Source organism: Falco naumanni, chromosome 4 (assembly GCF_017639655.2).
Source record: "Falco naumanni isolate bFalNau1 chromosome 4, bFalNau1.pat, whole genome shotgun sequence".
In the NCBI taxonomy this organism is placed as follows: domain Eukaryota; kingdom Metazoa; phylum Chordata; class Aves; order Falconiformes; family Falconidae; genus Falco; species Falco naumanni.
Window position 1 is genome coordinate 48,116,952 of NC_054057.1, and position 17,040 is coordinate 48,133,991.

The 17,040-nt window shown below is 51.6% G+C and overlaps 1 protein-coding gene across 1 annotated transcript; it reads right to left on the reverse strand.

The window, feature by feature from the left end:
• Positions 1-10,860: 10,860 nt before the first annotated feature.
• Positions 10,861-14,226, reverse strand: FZD8 (frizzled class receptor 8). The gene is given in 2 exon segments (XM_040593053.1): positions 10,861-12,472; positions 12,474-14,226. Coding segments are annotated over 2 exon segments (2,007 nt in total). The 5' UTR covers positions 13,514-14,226; the 3' UTR covers positions 10,861-11,505.
• Between the last annotated feature and the right edge of the window lie 2,814 nt (positions 14,227-17,040).

Sequence of the window (17,040 nt, forward strand, 5' to 3'; positions counted from 1 at the left end):
AATGAGGCAGCACTTGTTTACCAACTTGCCTGTGCTGCTGTACTAGTTGTATCCCACTGTGCTGCCTCTACTTCCCAGCCTACCAGCAGAAGCTAGCCAGTGCCATGAAGAGGCAGTTCCTGGCATAAAAGATGACCCAGGAATGGGAGAAATGTGGTGATAAGCACTGTTGTTAGCTGCATATGAAGTACTCCCTCCTGCTGTCTTTCCCCTCTTTACCCAACTTGACCCATCTCCTTCACATTCCACTGCCATGCCGAGACGAGGTGAGCGTCCTTGAGCTAAGCCATGGGAGGTATGTGGGCCCTATCTATCCACTTGTCAGCTCTTCTGGCCGCCTCCTCGTGGCAAGCCAGCCGGCCTGTACCCTGGCCTAGCCCCCCATATGCCCCAGCCCATGGCAAGTCCATTTTCCAGAAGGGATTTCAGCCCCTTGCTTCGGTGTGGCCTCGGCAGTAGCTCTTACACCGGCGATGTTCTCTGTCCACCCAGAGCTGTCTCCCAGTGCTCCTTTTAGCACGTTTGGCAGAGCTCGGGTGGTGGTTTCGGGGCAGAAGGTTCCCACTCGTACCGCAGTGCGGGGCAGTTTGAAGTGAGTGCCGCCAGGAGGGCCGGCAGCGGCGGCGAGGTGTAGCGTGGGTCACAAAACTAAGGAAAAGCTGCTCTGCTTGCAGCCAGAGGCCTTCTGCAGATCCTGGGTGACTTAAATTGGCTCAGTTGGCCAGGCTTACAGCTGAAAGGAACACTTCTGCTTGCAAAAGGTGCTTTAGACAGTTTTTAAGCATAGGCCAAGAAGCTTTACAGGCAGAAAACCTTGACCAGTGGCAGGCCAGCGAACACGAGCGTGTTTTTGAAAGCTCTTTTCTATGGGTTTACCCCTTAGAACGAGTTTGTCTCGCTGTTAGGTCTGTCAGCTGTGCCAGTGCTTGGGCAGGCAGCTGGCAGTCTTGCTTTGGAGACTGACTTTCACGAATGGAGGGACCTTTGTCCTTCTTTAGAAGATTTATGTGTTATTTAGGTCCAAACACATGGTGGTATTAGTCTGAAGAGCTGAGAAGACCTTTCATTACTTTGACTGGTTTTCTTTAAAAAGAAATAATTGTGGCTTGCTGCCAGGTGCCAAGTTCCCTTAAACTCTAGTGCACAGCAGGAGACCGAGCCCCATCTGCCAAACGCTTACCGATGGCCATAAGGAACAGAGAATTTGCGGGTGTTTTTCAGAAAGTGAGTGCTTCCTCTTGGCTGACAGTCCTGTGTGAGTAAGGACGGGAAGCTTTACAGCCCACGGATCTGGTGGGCATCCAAGTCTAGTCCCTGGCCCAGGCTGCATCCCCGTTGCCTTCCTTCTCCTCTCTGATGTACCATGTTGGTTGGTGTGGGCTGGGCTCAAGCAGGGCTTTTAGAGGGCATCAGAGGCTCCATCCCCGCTAAATGCCAGGGCTAGGACAGTTCTCAGACAATGTCTGAAAATCCCGGCCTTGGGTATAGGACTTCCATCCCTCATAGTTCTTTGTTCTTTATCAGTACTTCACTAGCTTAGTTAATAGAGATTGTGTGCTTCAGGGAACATTAGGCTGAAGCTGTTACTATTTTATTTGAACATATTTGCTGCTCTCTAGAGGAGCTGATGGAACTTGCATGGCTTAAGGATACATGGTTATGCATTTTAAGCAGTCCTAAAATCTGGATAAATGAAGAAACTGAAGAAAGGAAGGAAACCAAAGTATACAATAGCCTCCCTAAAATGTTGCCAGGGAATTAAGAAGCAGCAAAATAAATTTTCAAGTGTAAAGAACAGACAAGTTAATATACTGCAAAGAGGTAGAAGAAAGCACATGGGTATCATTACAGGTGAGGGGACTGCCAAAAGAGGTGATACTAAAACAACACCTTTTTAATAAATTAAGATTATACTGAATAAATTGTAATTATACCAATCAAAGGCCTTGTCAAGAATAACCCCTCCCAAATCCTTAGCAGGCAATGTGCAGAGTGCTTTTAAGGGAGTCAAAGATACAGACCTGTGGCTAAGAAACAACCTCCCTATTGAACAATCAAATTGTACCAGCTTGTACGAGGACATAATAGAACCCAGAAAAAAGTTTAAAACTTGATGAAACAGCAATTAAGGAATACACCACTGAGAAAATATGGAAATCTTGCAACACAGATGTAACTGATGATAAAAAGAATCACCAGACTGTCTTGGCAGGGTTCAGCTCAGGATTAAGTCACCTACATTTTGTCGCGTAGCTCTGATGTAGGTGTCCAAACTCCCCCTCCTCTTCAAGGACACCTGGTCAAATCCAGTCCTGGGCTCCGAGCAGTCGTCCACAAAAGGTGTCCCATGTTACTAGAGTTGGCAGAGGGTAAATGAGCTATTTGCCTGGGGCTTTCAGACACGACAGAAAATTACAGAAAACCCATGCTCTTTTGGAAAGGCAGGTAGAAACTGGGTAGGAGTTTCCAGGACCATCTGGAGCTTATGTCTGGACAACTGATTTAAGGCCCGCAAGTTTGCTTTAAGAGGAAATGGACACACATTTCAGGACTCACTGAGTACATTGCTAACACTACTGACTGCAACAGGAGTTTATGTAATACATTACCTTTAAAAAGACCATATTTAGATACCTACCTGCATTTAGATGTCTTAATCTTGAGCTGAACCTCAGCTTTCACGCAAATGTGGCATTTGCAAGGTGCGAGAAAAACAGAAGGAAGAAAAAATGAAAGTATGAAAATATCAAGAAATATTTAATCAATGATCACAGCTGAAGTACTACTGTAGAAAATGTTAATTTTCACCAAATGTGGTATTGGTTTTGCTCAACAAAAGGACAGAGAAAATAAATCCAGGAGAAGTATTGCTGTTGAACTGGAATATCGTATGATGTCAAATATTTTCACAGTAGAATTATTTAGAAAAAGAGCAGGAAAAACAAAACCACACTGGTCATATCTTTCATAGATTTCAAAAAGATATTTTGCAAGTCACCACTGCAACACTCTGAAATCTTCTAAAATGCCAAAAGAAAAATTGACGCTGAAGTTTAACTTTCAGAAGTGTAGCCATACAGCTGTAGACTGAGTTCTTTGAATTCCCATGTGTATTGCTGTTAATGACTTACTTAAGAGAAGTGCATAAAAAGAAGCGCTGTAGTTCCACAGCAATATGCTAGGAGATGCAAATACACAGCTGTACCTATGCTTCAATAGAAAGAAAAAGATTGTCCAGTGTTGACAGAGATATATGATCTCTTTATTATCAGAAAACACAGCACAGCAGAAGCTGATACCTCAGCCATTGCTTCAAAAGGCAAAATATTTAAAGGTAGACACATTGCATTTTAGGAGGCGTTAAATATAAAGAAAAGTTTGTTCTGCCCACTGTTTGTGACAACTGACTGAAAATGAAGAACAGCAGGAGTTTCTTAAAAGCAATTATCTTTTCTCAAAGACATAATACCAATTAATGTAAAATAGCATATCCATTTTCTTGCAAGAGACTGCTGTTATCTATAGAATACCTTATATTCAAAATCTTCCATAATTCAGTTGGGATGAAACCAGCAGAGTGTCTATGAATGTTCCTCTATGAACATCATTCACTTTCAATTTCCACAGAGTTTTCGGTGTTGGGTTTTGGACCTTACAGAAAATTCTACCCTGAATAATTCTACCCAGAATAATTCTCCATTACCTTATTTTAATAAATGCAGAAATATATTTTTTTTTTATTCTCATCTATCCTATTTTCCCAGAAGGAATTATGTTTGAAAGCACTGTATAAATTCATGAGGTAAACCCTAATTCAGAAAAGGACTCTTGTTCAGGAAAACATTTACGTGTATGCTTACTTTAAGCATCTTGTAAAATCTCTCTGAAATCAATAGGCCTTTGGCATGGACTTAAATAGTCCTTACCACCCTACATGCTTATGATCCACTTCTATTCAAGAAAGCAATCAAGCACAAGTTTCTGAATCAGGATCTAAAGGTATTCTGTGAAAACCATTTCTATTCCAAGCCCTACTAATAAATTAGGGTTTTTGTGATTTTGCTTTTTTTTTTTTCATTAAGAATGATTAATGTGAATGTGCTTTGCTTCATTTTAAGCTGCAAAGGCCCATTTTATATACTGCTTGTTAAATCAGATTCTAATGATTCTTTCCCTCATGCAAATCTTTCCTCTCATTCATGGATTGTATTTAAATTCTGCTCAGCTTGCATTCATGATGCCTTGTCAGTGATTTGCATTGCTCTGATGCGTTTGCCCTGGTTGCACCCCTCACTCACTTTGGCTTGAGAACATAGAAGCCATAAATAACTCTTTAGCTGCTAAAAACAACACACACAATTCTTGTACACTAATGAGCTAGAGGATGGCAGCAATGAAGCTCCTTGTGGGTCTCTGTGGTTTCTTGATCTGACTCCTTCCTATGCACTGCCCCGTATCCTGGAAAACTATGATTTTCCAAATTGTTATAGGCAAAATACAGCTTCCCTAGAGTTTTGCAAAAAAGTAACTTCAGCTTAAAAATCACAGCGGTAAATGTGTTTTCTGCCCAGCAGGTTTGGGAAAAGAACACAGCACAGCTCCCTGCGGTGGGGCAGGTCTCCCCTCTGCAGCGCTGGGAGGCTGTCGCTCTGGATGGCAGCAATGCACAGCTGCAGGTTCTGCAGCTGGATGAGAAACGTTTCCCTCTCCCTTCCAAAAAGGCAGTTTTCATTTTGTTCCTATCCTACATTTGGAGAGAAAGCCAAAGCAAGTAATTAGTTTCGTAAGCCAGATTGCTACATTTTCTGATTTATATTGAAGGACACCATTTGGATTTCAACCAGTGAGAAACGATGAAGGCATCATGTCTGACATACATTTTGAATCGTCAGTTCATAGCACGAAAATTATTCTTTCTAATTTCAGAAGGTGTGAAAATGGGACATTCTAGCTGTAGGCTTGTTTTCTGGCAAAAAATCAAGTAGAAAAAACAAGTGAGACTAATGCTTCTTTGTGAAAAATGTTAGGTATAAGTTAGCAACCACAAGCATCTGGAGGAAAAAGCATATTGCTAACGCATTTAAAACATACATGAAAGCAACTAACAAGTTGTACATATGGCAAATATGATTGGGAAAGAACCATTTTCTTTCTGCAACATATTAAAACACCGAAAGAGCATCCAAGAGAGTCCAGCTTTCTCCTCTGTAATATAGCGGGTACGCATGTTAACTTGCCCACGTCTCTCTGGCTAGTATTTTCTTGGAACGCTATGTTTTAAGGAAGGCCACCACAGCTCCCTGTGTTCCCCCGCTGGGTGCAGTGGCTGTCACCCCCGCGCGGAGGTGACAGCACGGCGGCGGTGCCGCCAGCCGGCAGCGGGCAGGAGCCCGGGGTGGGGGGTGGGGGTCGGCATCGCCCCCGCCCCGCGCTAGAGCGGGCGTGGGGGGGTGAGAAAAGGCGGCAAACGTTGGCTGCAGAGCCCTGCCGGAGCGGGGACCGGGACGGGCCTCGGCGTGATATTCCCAGTCTCTCCCAGTTGAGGGCAGTGCTGGCTGGCGAGCGGAGCCCGCCCCGTCCTGCCGCCGCCCCGCTCCGCATTCCTGCAGGAGTTCCTCCCTTCGCCGGGGTTCCCTTCCCGCTGCGACTCCAAACCTGCTGTAAGCCCTCTCTTCCATGCCTGCTTGCCTTAGAGAATGGGAATAATGGCTCATTTTCCTCTAAGCTTTTAAAAGCCCATTAAGCTTTAGCCCTTCAGCACAGACAGCCCTGTGGCGAAGCCCAAGGCGATGGCCTCAAGCTCCCCCAGCTCCCTCAATCTCTCGGTGCCTTCCTGCTGAAGAGGTTCCCGTCTCTCGCCAGGACCCCATGCAAGAGCCAGGGTCTGTTATAGGTTGTAAAGGTTGCAGTGGCACTGGTGCTGGACAGTACTGGCTTTGCTGGCAACCGGTGACACGGGTCTGGTGCTGTGCCTGGAAAACTGTGTACAGCCTGGGCATGGGGGACCATGGCCTTTGGGGGGTTTGTTGGGGGGAAATTGGGGGGCACATCATAGGAAGCTTCATCAAGAGGAAGCACTTGTAAAATGGAGTGTTACTGAAAACACAGGACAGAGTCAGGAAATCCAGGGGTTTTCCCCGGACTTGCATTTAAGTGTCATTAGCCTGAGTATTACTATTATAGTTTTTGCCTCCCAAGAAAAAAAATGACTATTAATTCACAAGTGAATGTAAAGTGTTTTGAGATCAGAGATAAAGAGACTTATAGGAGGGCAAAAGTATTATCTCAGCCTTCAAAAAGCTTGGTTCAGCATTTGACCTTGGGTACTAGTTTCTGAAGTGATTTGACTATCCTTAGTCACCTCAGATTATGGCTCCACATTTTAATACCAGACACTAGTTATTTCCATACCATCACAACATTTATGACATGTGATCCTTTCTGCTGAACTAGTTAAATTCATATACCTGATTACAGTAATGGGCATTTATAAAAGCTAAAAAAAATAGAGCAGTCTGAACATTTGTAATTGGGTCCTCTTAAAGGCTGCCTGCAACTCATCATGACCACGTGCAGGGAGTCTGTCCTGTTCAGTATTTCTTCCTTGGACCATCATCTGTAAATCACTTTCTTCTTCTTAGGCTTATCTTGTTGCTTTTGGTGCGTGACCTTTGTTGCCCAGCCTCTTTAATTCTAGGAAAAGGTGTGCTATCTTTTCCATACCATCTCGTTTTGGTATGCAGGACTAGAAAGAAGGGAACATGGCCAGGACGGGCAACAAAAAGAGATTTTTCCTCACTTGCTTCCTTGATGGGCCAGAAGCTGGGTTGGCCATGGTGGGAAGGAATGGAAGAAGTGTGTGTCTAGAGAAACACAAGGCCATGTGGCTCTGGAAATGGGGTGCAGGAGCAGGGCATGCTACAGGCAGGTTCTAACAGGCAGTTTGGAAACTGGTTGTGATTCCGCAAGCTGGTTTGACGGGCCCGCATTGAGCTTTCCTCCAACATGACCTTGAGTGTAGGTGAGCTTTCACTCCAGAAGCATCTTTTGTCATTTTTTCAACCTTCATTATCACCAGTTCTCTTTTTCCCTGTATTAGGCAGCCTGTCTATCCCATATAAAATTCCATGTCTTTATTGGTTAAGAATGGTAACTTACTGTGCAGGCTAGGTTTGGCTTTTGTGTGGCGTGTAGTGTTTGCGAAAGAAGTGTGTTGAGCACAGTCACTGGGATCAAACAGTGGTCTTACTTGTACTGAAGTTTTTATGTTTCAAAGCAGACCTGAGATTCTCCCAAGGACTCTGGTATTTCTCAGCTACTGATTCCATTTTAAATGTGGGCATTCTGCTTTGGCTCCCAGCACTGGTTTCCTCTTGTGAAAAAGGGTTGTCAAATTTTCCTACAAGCCAACTTCAGCTGTCTGCCTGAGTGAATCCGGAAAGAACCTGGGCTCTGAAGCTGGGGTGAAGCACACTGTGGGTAGTGTGTGTGTAACATCCTGGCCTCCAGCTTTCCTACCCTACCTGGGAGACCTCTCAAGACTAGTCCAGCCCATTTGAATTACTCTTTAATGGGTGAGCACCTCAACGCTCTGATTTTAAAATATTGTGTAAGAAAGAAGGAAAAAAGACTCCTTGTGTGGCAGTCTTCATAGCCTTCCCAGAAAGTCTAGCCACACTGAGAGTATTTCAATATATAAGAATTTCCCTATTCCTCCCTGTTTGAAGTCCCTTCCATAACTAATTATCAAAGCTCCAGGGAAGCTTCTCCTGAACAAGGAAAACTTTGGAGCAGGTTGCAGGACACTTCCAGGTAGCTCCCAGGGACTCAGCAGCAGGGCCCAGGGGAGATGTGATGTCCCTCCTGAGACTCTGCAGCACACCTGTGCTGCTCTGCCTCTTTTTAAAAGGCCTGCTGGCAGCTGGGCCAGCTCCTTTGGAGGCTGCAGGATTATTCAGCCATTACAGCAGCAGGAGAATAATCCACAGGATTTCCTTATGAAGCAGGAACATGTAAAGCAGAGAAGGGTCCTGGAAAGAAAAGGAACATTCTAAAGGTATGTTGTTTACTAGAGAAGAAAAAAAAAAATCCCAAACCATGTTTCTCTGCTAGCTTAGTCCCTCTCCTCAGCAGAGCAGTTAGACCTTTCTGTGTGCTGCAGGAGGCTCTTAGTTGCCCATCTATCCAGCTCTCCAAATGTCGCCATACAAGTCGTGCTACAGAGCCACATCAGTGATAACAGAGCTTTCCCTTAGCTCTGCAGAGCCAGTGTGGCTACTGGGGTGCTGCCCTATGCCAGCAGGGATACCAAGGGCACTCCTGCTCTGCAGGCAAGAGCACGGGCTACAGATCTGCTGTGACTATTTTTAGTAGCTCCCTGGCAAATTTAGGGAGAAGGCAGTTTATCATCAGACCTTGAAAGTTTACATTTAACTCCTACCACCTCACCTGTATCTTTTGGATCTTCATAGCAAATTTATCTTTGAAGTCTAATAAAGGTTATCATAATAATGAAGTTCTGTGTAGCTGTAGATACTTATTTCTTGTATACCTAAATGCCTTGCTGTTGGGTTTTCTGGTTGTTTTTTCCCCTTAACACAAATTTTATGTTGATTCACAAAAATCTGCACTTGCAAGTTAATTTCTCTAGCACCATTTCCTCAGGTTTGTGTTTCCAGTCATTTCAATGTTCCTTTTTGTTTAACCTTTGTGTTATTACTCAGTCACTTCCAAAGCAGGTATCTTGTTAACCTCACTAGCTCTGAGACTGCTTTCCTGACCAAGTCCACCTGCAGCACCTCTTAGCTCATTCTAGGGTAGATGAAGCCACAGGGCTACTTCCTATCTTTTACTAGAAAAGCTTTTATCTCTGCACTAGCAACCTGCACCAGCAACCTGCGAGAAACTTACCTAAACGAATTCTCACAGAATAGTTGTGACTGTACCACCCCTCAGTCATCCTTGCTAGAACCTGCTGGAGGGGAAGGAACACAGATTTTTATCTGAAGAAGCGATTGTGCGATTGTGCTTCCATAGGTGGGACTTCCCCAGCAGGAAGAAGGTAGAGACCTTCGCCCCATTGACAGCAGGGAAAATTGCCTGATTGGTTTAAATGTTTCAACAACTGTTAAAAATTTAGTTTCCCAGCAACACAGGAAAATACTAGGGCCTTTCAATTTACAGGTATGTTAATATTCTGATCCTGGTCAATTGGTGTACAAACAGGCACCATGCATAAATCCTAGTGAAACATCCTTTACATTTAAGAAGTTAAAATTATTTTTCCCTCCATTGGCATTTTAAGTTCCTCCTTTTCATGATCCTGGTAACTTTGTAGAAGTGGAGGAGTCTATTAAGTTATGGGATCTTTGAAAGGGATACCAGTAATCAAGTCAGTGCTCAATGGAACAAGGTTTTTCCCACAAATCATGACTGATATCTGTGTCATTAGTAGGGTAGCTGCCCATCTCTTATCATGATTGACAGGTTAATAAGGGACCTGGGGCTATCTTTTCACTGCTAGCACACAACCCAACCAATTGCTTTTAAATGATTGCTAATTTGACAGAATATAAGCAGACAGCATAAAAATATCTGGAATAATGTCTAATGCAGTTTTTACTTCTGGTATTCTGAGCGATTTTAGAAAGCAGATTAGAATGTAGTTGATAGATTTTAAATTTTTTTTTTAGACACTGTTTTGAAAGAAAATCTTGTAGTTGTTCTTTGGTTCAATTAGGAGCAAAAGAGAAGGGAGTTTTGTAATGCAATTGTCCTGTAAAGGAAAATGTTTTAAATTGGGGAGATTATGTGAGCAGACCACCTGTAGGGCATTCATAGCTCTTTTCTATAATGCTCCAAGCTATGCCTTGCTGCCTGCAGTCTGGCTAACAATGCAGGGGAAAGCTGTTTAAAAGGCTGTTCTCCCTTTTCCCTCTGGTGTTCACTAACTGTTACAAGTCTTCCTCTTAAAAAAAAAAAAAAAAAAAAAAAAGTCCCATGTCCCTTTAATTGAAGAACTTTAAGGCTCCATGGTGGCCAATTGGTCTGCAACAAGAGGAACCAGGCAGCAGGGAAAGAAACTTCAGACTATACATCACGTTTGGTGAAGAGAAAAGATCAAAGTTTTCCCAAACTCAAAAGAAACCAAGTTCCCTACAGATTAACCCTATTCATTTAGCTCCTCTTAAAGGAATGATGTTCTGAGCCACTGGGCAGACAGGTAAAAAGTTCAACAATTGCCAAAGCATTCTTCTGTTAATTCAACAGCCTTCTGCTCAAATAAATTAGCTTAGTCCTGACAGAAGAACAATACCTTTCCTCTTGAAAAAGGACCATATTTGATATACAAAAGTTAAGATGTTAGTTTAATCTGTTAAGAAGAGATTGATCTAACAAATCTCAACTCTGTTCCACTGTAGTACATGATCTATGAATTTAAAACATTAACATTTTACGCTTCAGTACGCATCCCTGGAAAGGCAGGTGCTTACGGAAGTGTAGGCCACAGATATGAGAGGTGTGTGTGCACATTCCTAAAATAACACCCATTTTAAAAGGATACTTAACATGCCATGTAAGATGACTCTTTTGTAAAGGCTCAGTTTAAAGGCACTGTCAGCTTTCAAAAAGCTGAGAACTATGGTAAGGCACCTCCCAGTTCTAGCAAACACATTCTTAGAACAACTTGTTGAATGACTTGTTTTCCTTGTGTCTACCGATCTTGCCTCTTTAACAGCGGCAGCCATCTATTACACGGGGATGACTGGAACATGAACGTAGCTCATAGTTTACAAAAACCACCTAAAGACACAGCAGCTGGAATAACCAGGGCAGGAGTAGTGGGAAAGCTTGAAAAAGTCATTTATCAAAAGTCATTTTATTGTCAAAATAGAATACTCATATTTGCTCTTACAGGGGTAGCCTCTAAACTTTTTTACAAAAAAATTTACAGACTGTATAGCTTTGGATATATACATATTTTACACATCTGTACAAGGTAACAAATAATTATATAAATACATCATTTAATGTAGGAAACCCGTATTTAGCTGGGGTGTATAATTAAGACATGTTTTGATTCAGTCTGTACTGTAAGGCATCTGCCTGGTCGTCAATATCCCAAAACCTGCAGTCCCAGCAGACTCCCACCTCAGGATGGTGGGGTGGAGAGGAAGACTCCCCTTCTCACAAGCAAAAAGCTGCTGTTAGTCCAGAGTGAATCAGAAGCTGCTGCACCTTGCCCTCTGCAAGACACGGGTGAGCCTCTACCCTCCTCTGCCAGCAAAATAATAAGCTGGCTCCTTGAAGTACATGCTCCCTGCATATGAATGGAGGGAAAGGAGGAGGGGGCTGGAGCCTGGGGCCTCTGCTAGCTGCATTGTTCTATACAAGCTGTGGCTAATAAGGACCATTAGGGGTTCATTAATGGCACCAAACAGTGAGGGGGCATTTTAGGCAGGCCAGTGTCCCTCATTCCTTAACCTTTGGCCTCTTTCCCCCTCCTCACACTTGAGACAGGGGCATCTGCTTGGGGTAGGAGACAGAGCTGGCAGTGCCCGATCTCCACGTCAGGCCAGTGCTGACATCGCTGTAGAGGGAGCCACCACCTCCAGCCCCAAGTCCCCCTGCTGCAGCGATTGCTGCCTGGCCACCTGCTCCTGCGCCTGTGCCCCCAGCCACGGCAGCACCTTTGCTGGCCCAGCAGCAGCGGGTGCAGAGGGCCCTCCAGGACTCCAGGGTCTTGCCAGACCAGACCCAGACACCAGAGGTGATGCCCACCACCAGGCACATGAAGTACTTGAGCATGAAGACTGCATAGTCCGGGCGGCGGGCCTGATCAGGCTGCTGGTCACGCAGGCAGGGGCAGTTGTGTGTGGCCTCCCAGCGGGGCCGGTTGTGCTGCTCATAGAAGAGGCAGGCAACCACGCTGGCAGCTGGCACAGTGTAGAGCACGGTGAAGAGCCCCAGGCGTATCATCAGCTTCTCCAGCTTGTGGGTCTTGGTGGGGCCGCCCTGCTGCTTGATGACACTGCGGATACGGAAGAGCGAGACAAAGCCAGCAAGCAGGAACATTGAGCCGATGGCCAAGTAGATGAGCAGTGGCGCCAACACGAAGCCCCTCAGGTTCTCCAGGCTCTGGTTGCCCACGTAGCAGATGCCAGCCACGGGGTCCCCGTCCACGGAACTGAGCGCCAGCACAGCGATGGACTTGACGCTGGGCAGCAGCCAGGCGGCCAGGTGGAAGTACTGTGCGTAGCCAGCGATGGCCTCGTTGCCCCACTTCATGCCGGCGGCGAGGAACCAGGTGAGGGAGAGGATGACCCACCAGATGGAGCTCGCCATGCCGAAGAAGTAGACGAGCAGGAAGACCACGGTGCACAGCGCCGGGCCGGTGCTCTCATAGCGCACGTGCTCGGCCCCCGCCAGCTCGGGCTGCAGCTCGGCCGCGCCGCCCGCCGCGCCGCGCCCCCCCCGCTGCCGCAGCCCCCGCCGCCGCGCCGCCGCCGGCCCCCGCCGCCCCGGCCCCCGCGCCGCCCGCCCCCGCGCCGCCGCTGCACGCCACCTTCTCGTGTCCGGCCACCAGGCGCACCAGGTAGCCGAGGGAGACGAAGAGGTAGCAGGCGGCCAGGAAGATGATGGGGCGCTCGGGGTACTTGAAGCGCTCCATGTCGATGAGGAAGGTGGAGACGGTGGCGAAGGTGGAGAGGAAGCAGAGCACGGACCAGAGCCCGATCCAGAAGGCGGTGAAGGCGCGCTCGTCGGGGCTGAAGTAGGGGTTGTGGCAGGGCAGGGCGCAGTTGGCGATCTGCCCCGTCTTGACGCGGTTGTAGAGCGGGTGCCGCTCGCTGGACACGGACACCATGGGCGCCCGGCACTGGCAGCCCGGCTCGCAGGGCGGCGGCGGCCGCGGCTTGCGCGGGGCCTCGGCCGGCGGAGCGGCGGCGGCGGGGGGCGCCTTGGCGGGGCCGCCGGGCTTGGCGCCGCGGAGCGGGGGCTTGGCGGGCGGCGGGGCGGCCGTGGTGAGGTCCGTGCGGTTGTAGTCCATGCAGAGCGTGTCCGGGCTGCCCTGCTCGGGGAGGCGGTCGCAGCGCATCCTGTCGGGCCAGGCGAAGCCGTACTGGCGCATGAGCGGGGCGCAGCCGGCCTTGGCCCGCTCGCAGACGCTGCGGCAGGGCGGCAGCGGCTTCTTGTAGTCCTCCAGGCAGATGGGGGTGTACATGCTGCAGAGGAAGAAGCGCAGGTCGCTGGAGCACTGGATCTCCACCAGCGGCCAGAACTGGTGCACCTCCAGCCCGGCCTCGTCCTGCGTGTCGTGGTTGAACTGGTTGGGCATGTAGGTGTAGTTGTAGCCGATGCCTTTGCAGAGGGGCACGGTGATCTCCTGGCACGACAGCTCCTTGGCGGAGGAGGACGACGCGGCGGCGGCCGAGGCGGCGGCGCAGCCGGCGCGCTGCAGCAGGGACAGGGCGGCGAGCAGCGAGGTGATTTCCAACAGGTAACTCCACTCCATGCTCGGCGGCGGGCGGCGGCCCCGGCTCCTCTCCCGTCCCGCTCAGCAGCCACGGGGAGCGCGGCGCCACAGCAGCCCCCCGCCCCGGCTACCGCTCGGGGGGGGCGGAGGGCGGCCCCCTCCGTGCCGGCCGCAGGTGAGAGGTCTCGCAGCCCCCGCGGGGCTCCGTCGCCCAGGAGGAAGGCGGCCCCGCGGGCACCCGGAGAGGGGAGCCGGCGAGCCCCCGCGCCGCGCCGAGGGAGGGAGGTCCGCTCAGGGAAGGCCCCTCAGCCGCCGTCGCATCGCTCCTGGCGGGGCTGGCTGCGCAGGGGGGGTCGCCGCTTCCCTCGCTGCTGCTCCAGCGCCGGCGGGGCACGGAGTGGCGGCTGCAGAGAAGTTTCGCCGTCAGCCCCCGCGCGGCGCGGTCAAGATGGCTGAGGGGTCCCGGGGACCAGGCGGTGCACTCCGCAGCGCCCGGCTCCCACCGCCCCGAGCGAGCGGGCAGCGGCGGGGCCGGTGCTGGGGCGGCCGGAGCGGCTCCTCCCGCCGCCCGCCCAAGCGCCCAGCTTTGCGGGAGACCGCCAGCCGGCCGGTCCTCGCTCGCCGCCGCCGCCTCCTCCTCCTCCTGCCCTTCCGCCGCCGGCGGGGCGAGCCGGGCGCCCCCGGCCGCGATCGTGCCACCTGAGCCGCCGGGCGAGCGCGGCAGCGGCTCCGCGCAACTTCTCGCTCCCCGGCCCCGGCAGCGCCACTCCGGCCGCCGCGCTCTCATAAATATTTATAGCGAGCGCCGCCAGGCCCCGCCCCCATCGCCTCGGCCGCCTATCAGTCCGACCCGGGCGGGGGCCGGGGGGCCGGCCCCAGCCCTCCTTAAGGTGGAGCCGGCGCCCCGGCTGCGGCGCGGCGGGCGCTCCTCGGTGCCCCGGAGCTGCCGGGGACGTGGCGGTAGTTTGGTTGTTGTCTATTTCCCCTGCGTTGCACGGGGTGCTGGCCGTACGGAAAAGGCACCGTTCTGCAGTGTCAGACGCTCCCTGCCCGGTGCGTGGGCAGCGGCACAGTACTTCTTTCCCCCTTTCAAGGGTTCCCGGTCAAGTCAGGTTCGCTCCGAGAGCAGTAGTTCTGCCACTGCCCGGAGTCCCCTCGGACGCGGTTTCCTTCCAAACCTTTGGGATCCGCGGGAGTTTGCAGCCGATGCCGGTCTGAGCATCGCAAGCGCGGGCCGTCTCCCGGCGTGTGCCGGGTGTTGTGCACCGCGCCGCTGATGCCGCGTGCGGAGCGGCTGCCGCACGTGCGCGCGTGGGAGGTGGCAGCGCGGGCAGGCGAGGGACCCGGCCGACACCTGGCCTCTGCCGCCCGGGCTGCCCGCGCCGCCGGAGCCGCCCGCCGCACGGCTGGCAGCACAGTCGCGGGCAGCGCTTCAGCCCGAGACGCAGCGCTGGCCTGCGGGGGGTCACGGCCCGAGCCGAGCAGCGGGAGGGGAAGCGCGACATCAGCGACCGCGGGAGTCCTGGCGCGCGGGCAGCTGCGAGCGGAACGCGCCGGGCACACGCGGCGCCTCGCGCAGCGGCACGCGCACGGACCCGCGCCGGCGGTGGGCGCGCACCGAGGGGCGGCCGGCGGGGAGCAGCCCCGCGCCCCGGCAGGTGAACGCGCCCGCGCGGCCGCCGACCGGGCAGCTCCCGCCGCAGGGGTGGGTGCGCGGCCACTCGGTTTGAGCCGCCGCCCCCTGGCAGCGACCTGCGGCCCAGCCGGAGCCCCGGCAGGCCGGTGCGGCTGGGCCGCGGCTGCCCCGGCTTTCGCGTCGGCCCGGCGCCGGAGGCGGCGACTCGCTGAGGAGCCGCGTGCAGCCGCCGAGGCCCGGGGGACCCGCCCGGGCCGGCTCCCGAGGGAACAGCGCCGGGCCCCGGCGCAGCTCCGGGCTGCGGCGCGGTGGAGCCGCGAGGACCCGCCGGTGGCACCGCGCCGCGGGCAGCCCTGAGGGCGCTGGACGGGGCCTCGCTCCCCGCGCAGGCGCGGCCGCGCAAGGCCGCGAGCTGCCCCCTGCCCCGCCGCACCGCTGGGGGAGTGGGGCGGCCCTGGGGGCACTCGCCGCTCTCCCGCGCCCGTCCCGGGGAAGGGGGGAGGAGGGCGTTCCGGCTGCTCCGGCGAGGCCGGACCACCTTAAGGGGAGCGGCGGCGGGCCCGGGGTCGGTGCGCGGCAGGGCCGTCCCGGGGGGTTGTCGTCCTCCCAGGACGGGGCGTTTGTTTGTTAATTGACGCGCTGTTGCGCTTCGCGCTTGTGTGGAGCTCATGCTGGGGCTGTAATGACTGCAATCTCGGGAACACGCCGCTCGGGGAGCCGGCGGGGTGGCTGCGCGGCGGGGCTTATCTTTCGGCGGCGTGAAATTCGGTGATTCGCCGCCTTTGAAAAGCGGCAGCCGCGGGGCGGGGGCCGGGGGCAGCGGGCCCGCCCCAGGGGCGGTGCGGGAGCGGCGGAGCGGGCGCCGGCGGGCAGCGGAACGCGTGAGGCAAAACAACAAAAAGCAATCCCAAGTTTGTTGGCTGTGCTAACAGGATCCTCCCCGCTGCTGCCTGTCTCTCAGTTGAAACGAGCGCACGGATTACCCAGTTCGGAGGAAATGGGCAATCAGGGGGCGATAAACGCGCTCGCTGTGTAATCGCGGCGGTAATTTGCAAAACGCGTCCCCCGGCCCCGGCGCCCAGCTGGGGGCTCTGCGCTCCCCCGGGGTTCGCGCCCCGGCCGTGAAAGCGGCCCCGCTGCTGCATAGGTGCTGTTAGCTCTGCTCACAGTCAGAACTCCGAAAGGAGGCGGTTATTGCAGTGCTAGTTTAGTTAATACCCTGCTGAAAAGTGTCAGGAGGTGGAACAATGCCCAGTGAAGAGAACGGAATAAAAAAATTGTCATCTAGCTGAGATCTCCCTGACTGACAGAGGTTTATAAAGTCGCTTTCCAGTCCTGGATGTGATGCTCCGTTTTAAGCAGTGACTGCTATGCTGGTGACTGCTTGAAGAGTCCCTTATTTAAAAACCTTATGTAAAAATCTCCACAGAATGTAAAAAGGAGCAAGCCTAGTCAGGAGAGCTGGGTTAGCCTGTAAATTACCGCTGTCAGGATTCCTGTTGCCTATTACAAAGTACCTTTTTACACTGAACTTAAGCTCTGCACTACAGAGACAGCAGATGTGAGGTGATGGCTTCCAAAAGCAACACAGATGCTGTAAAATTTCCATTGCAATATTTCAGAAAGGAAACTCAGGAGACATGGTGAATGCTACAGTTTAGGATTACACTATAGCTCTCCTAGAAATAAGAGAATACCAAGTTTCTCAACAGTACGCTTGGCTTCGTTTTTATTTCGTTCATGTGCTCATTTTCTTACAGCGTAAAAAGATGCAGCACAAAGATGCTGTGTGTCTTGAAGCTGTTCAGTAATGACAAAGTTGGTAATACGGAACTTTATGCCAATTTAGTAATGACTGCATGTCCAAATTCCCTAGTAAGACCATGATAATTTTTGAAATTGTCTTTCAGGTATATAAAACAGCACAGCT